The 6,241-nt window shown below is 36.4% G+C and overlaps 1 protein-coding gene across 1 annotated transcript; it reads left to right on the plus strand.

Annotated features, from left to right (window-relative positions):
* Positions 1-729: 729 nt before the first annotated feature.
* LOC128222406 (uncharacterized) lies at positions 730-2,358 on the plus strand. The gene has a single exon (XM_052931386.1). The coding sequence runs from the start codon at positions 730-732 to the stop codon at positions 2,356-2,358; it is 1,629 nt and encodes a 542-aa protein (XP_052787346.1).
* Positions 2,359-6,241: the final 3,883 nt, after the last annotated feature.

Below are 6,241 nucleotides of genomic sequence, written 5' to 3' on the forward strand. Positions count from 1 at the left end.
ACTTTGGGTTCTCAAGTCAGATTGTTTCACATTCTCTGTCCCTGATGTTGAAAGGCCTTTCACACAACGAGGAGTGCTTTCTGTTGTGAATAGTTTGTATGATCCTCTAGGCTTTGTCGCTCCAGTCACCATTGTGGGTAAATTGCTGCTCAGGTCAATGACGTCAGGAAACTGTAATTGGGACGAACCATTGCCTGATGAATATTTTCAGAAATGGCTTGATTGGACTGATTCTTTAAAGTCCCTGAAAGATGTATCGATATCTCGTGGTTATTTTGGTCATTCTTTAAGCCAGGCCTCAAACAACACTTTGCTTTTGTTCTCGGATGCTTCAGAGAAAGCAATTGCTTCAGTTGCTTATTTGGTCAGTGAGACTGTTGAGAACAGTAAGACTCAAATTGGGTTTGTTATGGGTAAAACAAAGGTGGCTCCCACAAAAGGTCACACAATTCCAAGACTGGAGTTGTGTGCTGCGGTTCTCTCCGCCGAGATTGCAGAACAAGTTCTTGCTCAGCTCCAAGTTCATGTCAACGAAGTTAGGTACTTTACAGACAGTAAAGTGGTTCTAGGTTACATTTATAACAGGAAAAGAAGGTTTTACACCTACGTAGCTAACAGAGTAGAAAAGAATTCTCAATTCCTGCGGATATTGGCTCCAGAGGTGCGTCTCCAAGTCAGATGTCTGACTGTATGTGGTTGAAGGGACCTCCCGAAAAGATCTTTGTAAAAATGAATCAGTCTAGTGAGCATTTCTGCTTGCATAACCCAGATCAAGACAAAGAAGTACGTCCAGATGTCACATGTATGGCCACGAGGTCTATGGAGGGACATTCTAGTTTGGATCCCAAGTATCTCCAAAAGTTTTCCTCTTTCAGACGTCTGACCAAGACTGTAAGCAACTTGCAACATGTCTGCAAATCGTTAAACAAATCGTGCGAGTGTGTTGGTTGGCATCTCTGTCCAGAAGCCTCTTCAGCAGAAAATGTTGAGAGCGCCCAGTGTTTGATATTCCGAACTTTCCAGAAGGAATCATACCCTAAAGAGATAGACTGTCTGAAAGAAGGCATTCCCATTCCTGCAAGTAGTCCTCTTCTGTCTCTAAATCCCTTCTTAGATGAAAAGGGTGTTCTTAGAGTGGGAGGAAGGCTAAGAAACTCAAAATTGCCAACCCCAGAAAGAAACCCTATCATCGTCCATGGTAGAAGTTATCTAGCCTTGCTCTTGATTCGTCACTTTCATGAAAAAGTTTTGCACCAAGGTAGACATTTCACAGAAGGCGCTGTTAGGGAAGGTGGATTTTGGGTCACAGGTGGCAAGAAACAGGTTTCTTCCTATATCTATAGTTGTGTTCTCTGTCGCAAACTCAGATCAAAAAGTCAAACTCAGCTCATGGCGGATTTGCCCGCTGATCGCCTCACTCCAGCCCCTCCTTTCACGTATGTAGGAGTAGATGTATTTGGTCCCTGGAATGTGGTCACAAGGAAGACAAGAGGTGGTCAGTCCACCAATAAACGGTGGGCAGTTTTATTCACATGTCTCACGATAAGAGCTGTGCATGTTGAATTGGTGGAAGAAATGTCTTCTTCCGCATTCATCAATGCATTGAGACGCTTCATCTCTATTCGTGGGAATGTTTTACAATTCAGGTCTGACCGGGGCACCAATTTTGTGGGTGCCACATCTGATTTAGGGGTTGACGCTGTCAACATAGAAGATCAGCGTGTAAAGGGTCTCCTAGAGGAGAAAGGCACAACTTGGGTCTTCAATCCTCCACATGCTTCCCACATGGGAGGTGTCTGGGAGCGTATGATTGGTGTAGTGAGAAGAGCCCTAGATTCCATACTCACCGGCCATAAGCTTCAAAACCTCACTCATGATGTACTTGCTACTTTAATGGCCGAGGTGTGTGCTATTGTTAATGCACGACCACTAGTGCCTGTGTCACATGATGCAGAAGCACCGGAAATTCTGAGTCCTTCCATGCTGTTGACCCAAAAGTCATCCTCGCCTATCTCTTTCAATGAAAACTTGTCCATCAAAGACATTTACCGAGCCGAGTGGAAAAGGGTCCAGGTACTTGCAGACCAATTCTGGGCTAGATGGAAATCAGAATTTCTGAATATGCTTCAGAACAGGCAAAAGTGGGTCACTTCAAAACCAAATCTCAAGGTTGGGGATGTAGTTTTGCTCAAGGACAGTTCAACCACTAGAAATCAGTGGCCTTTGGCAGTAGTTGTTGAGGTATACTTTAGCACTGACGAAAAAGTCCGAACCGTTCAAGTGAGGTCTGTAAGTGATGGAAAGTCGAGTTTGTTTGTTCGACCTATTACAGAACTCGTTCTGCTTTTAAGCGAGTAGTTGATGGTTAGTCGTGTTAGAGTGGGGGGATAAGTGTACATAGTGAACAACTAGTCATATTCTCTAGTCATATTTTGTATGTTAACATGTATGTTTGCAATAGTTTTTGAAATCCTTGTAGACTTTGGAAGATATATGTAAGATAAGGTTTGCATTTTGGAATATCTTTCAACAAGTAACTCGAGATGAGTAAACCTTTAGCTTCCTTATTTATGAAATTCAGTGAGTGTGGGCTTAGTTTTCAATTTTTGTGTTTACGCCTAAAGTTGAAAATTTGCTTAATTCTACTGAATGTTTAACTGTTAAACTGTATTTGACAGTAACATTTAATTTAATGTTTCTGTAGGGAATAGTTGCGCTTTATTATAGCGATGCCATATTTCTATAACATCGGACGGGGAGTGTCATGGATCTATATGAAAGAGCGTAGTGTTATAGTAATTTCGTTAGTTTTATACTTTCGCTCATTTTTGACGATTCGCTTCAATAGCACATGTTACTCTGGTTCCCAGTTTAAGTTTGTCATTATAACATTTCATAGAGTGAGCCGGACTTCAGTTCCGTATCTCCATTAAGAGAGTATTTAGCCTTGCGGTTCCCGCAAACGTTGAGAGAAGCTCCTTCTCGCCAATTTAAGTAAATATTATCTGTCCTGCACACAGTGTAAGTACTTTTCCTGGCACTTCACTTTGTCATAGTTTTATCTATATCATGTTTAGAATGTTTCTTGTAACACGAGCATAATAACGTTATCGTCGAATTCCCGAGTGTTCTCGCACTCGCATCACTTCGTACTCATTTGTTTATAAGCCCATCGTGTTATTTTAGCAATGTTTACTGTAGAAATACCACATGCTCGAATATGTTTTCTTCAGCTAAGACTGTCTTACAGAGTATTATGTCATATTTAAAGATTTATAAGGTTTAATATGTAGAGAAATACAGTATTGACTTAGAAAATTAAGGTTTTATTGTACTCAGTTTATAAGAAATGTAACGTGATTACAGTTTCCATCAGCTTATACACTTTCTAAATCTGTTTCATGCATTTTAATGTTACGCTTATAGATCTATATCTATTTGTTACACAGGCATGTTATTCTAGAATTATTATGGTATTTTCATTGTCTCTTTTCAGTCTTTTAGCATCATATGCACATCTTAGAATAAAGAATCGATAACAAGCTAGGATGTGTGGGTTTATTCTTACTGCCCAATATAATCGACAAAGCACCGTCTTATAAAGGGGCAGCACAATATATGTGAAAGGCGAATGACAAATTGCTATTATTAAGCGAGTGACTCACATTGTCTGGTTCCCAGCGTACTCCGATAATGAAATGGTAAGGGCAGGTAACCCAGGCTAGTGACTCACACTTAGAAGTAGTAAACGAATACAAGTATCTCGGGATTTATTTTAGTAGAGCCGGTTCATTTGCAAAAAACATATAGCTTCTCAGGCAACACGTGCAATGTATAGTCTAATAAGAAACTCAAATCGCCTATCATTACCTGTTGACCTACGTATAGAACTCTTTGATAAAACAATTAAACCTATTTTGTTATATGGTGCAGAAATTTGGGGATTTGGTAACAATAGCATACTGGAAAGGGTCCAACTTAAATACTTGAAATATGTTCTCAAATTAAAACGATCAACACCAAACTACATGGTCTATGGCGAAACAGGCATGAAACCTTTATCAATCGATATAGAAGAAAGAAATATAGTTTTTTGGGGAAGATTACAAACACCATTCAATAATACACAAGAAAAACTCTCATCAATGATATATAAAGTTATATATAACTTAGCACTTCCATTAGATGACAAAGTAACAAAGAAAAATTATCCCTGGATATATTTCATTAAAACGATTTTCATCAAATATGGCCTGAATAACCTATGGCTTAATCAAGAAGTAATAAATCACAAGTGGTTAAAAACAATGTAAAGCAAAAGCTAACCGATTTATTTTTAAATAATAGGTTATCGAATATGGAAAATGCAAGCAACAGTATATTTTATAGAATTTTTAAAAAGGACTTTGGTTTTGAAAAGTATCTCACCAGATTTCCAAATAGACAGTTATTTTCATTCATCAAATTTAGAACAAGAAATCATAGAATGCCTATTGAAATAGGCAATTGGCGTATCTAGAATACCACTCAACGAACGACTATGTACTCACTTCAATAACAAACTACGAGACGAATTTTATTATTTGTTTGAATGTCAATTCTCAAACGATGAAAGAAAACAGTTTCTAAAACCTTACTTTTATAGACATCCCAATACATTTAAATTAGAAAAACTAATGAATACAGGCAGTAAACAAACACAGATAAATCTATATAGATTTGTTAATATTATTCTTTCAAAAATTAAGTAACTATATGCAATATAGTGAATTGATAGTTATATATAGTGATTTGCATGAAAATTTCCATTCATTATTTGAGTTTTTGAATGTATGTATTACATATGTAAATATATGTACTGTAGTTATATGTTAATCATTGTCGATTTGCAGATTTTTCACAAACATATATGTATGACTTGCGCTGTAGTTTAAATTATTATAATAATGTAAAACATTAAAATTGTCATATTGGCGTAATACGATGTTAGTTAGAAACAAGCTGTGATGTATTATTAACATGTCTCATGTCAGAAAAACAAAATATTGAATTAAAAAAACCTTTGACTTCCTATCATTTTGTTTCGGATAGGTTTTCTCATATATTAAGGTTTTTTTTGTATGACTTTCTCTTCTTTTACAGTATTTCGTTCGCCATATTCGATTAAATATATCAATTTTCAATTAGGCACACACTTGTAAGATCATCCTTTTCTTATTTACTAGTGATTCAAAGGTAATATTTTTACTATTGATACAACCTTATTCATTGAGAATTGTCTAAAATGTTTTCTGACCTCATGTGAATGTCTCTCGGATACTCGTATTGGGTATCATATAAATTGTAGTTAAAAATTTACAATGTATCTGCCGCCATGTATGTATATATGTTTTGACCTCATTTGCCATGTGTATGGTATGAGCGAATAAACGGTGTTTGACTTTGACACTGAAAAATCTTATGTACAGTACACAGGCGCTAGTCACATAATCAAATATTTGACAAAATCGGCCTATATATATGTATTAAGATATCTTTTATAGTATAAAGCCCATATAGAACATTAAACAAAAGTTTGTTTCAAGCACCTGTGGTACAGTATGCTGGGAATTTCGAGTTTAACAAAATATTGTTACGTAACATAAGGGGCGTAGCTATGATCTTAAAAACTTGTAGGTCCGATGATTCTATGTGAGTTTGGGTATTTTATGTATGCACATTTAATACACACACTTAATTATACTTGCAATGATTACAATAAAATCAAGCAATACGCCCTGTATGTTGTTTAACTAAACATCAAACTTGCTTTGGTTAAATTAATACAAACTGTTAGATTTCACGGCCTTCAACACGGTTAAACACTGGGCGCGGGTTGAGCCTGACTAAGTTCCGGGAACAAACTGTAGACACTGTCAATTTACACGTTTTATTGTCAATAACTCAAACAACGCTCATACAACGTTCAAACATCAAACAACGTTCAACGAACAACGTCAAACAACGTCATATAAAGCACAACGTACAACTTTCAACGGTTATCTAAATTAACAATGAACTTAAATTTAATAATGGTTCACAATAGAAATGAAGACTTAAAACAAACAGGTATTAAACACTCATTAGATTAGACATTAAATGAACTTTACGTCGGCACAAAAAATAAGATATTGCCATATCAAACTAAAAGAAAATGTTAATATAAGTTTCAAAGCAAGAATTATCTGGTTTTCATTACTTT

This window comes from Mya arenaria, chromosome 16 (assembly GCF_026914265.1).
Source record: "Mya arenaria isolate MELC-2E11 chromosome 16, ASM2691426v1".
NCBI classification, from domain to species: Eukaryota; Metazoa; Mollusca; class Bivalvia; order Myida; family Myidae; genus Mya; species Mya arenaria.

Excerpts from the sequence above, each read along its gene's own strand:
- LOC128222406 (XM_052931386.1), top strand. The coding sequence starts at position 730 with ATGAATCAGTCTAGTGAGCATTTCTGCTTGCATAACCCAGATCAAGAC.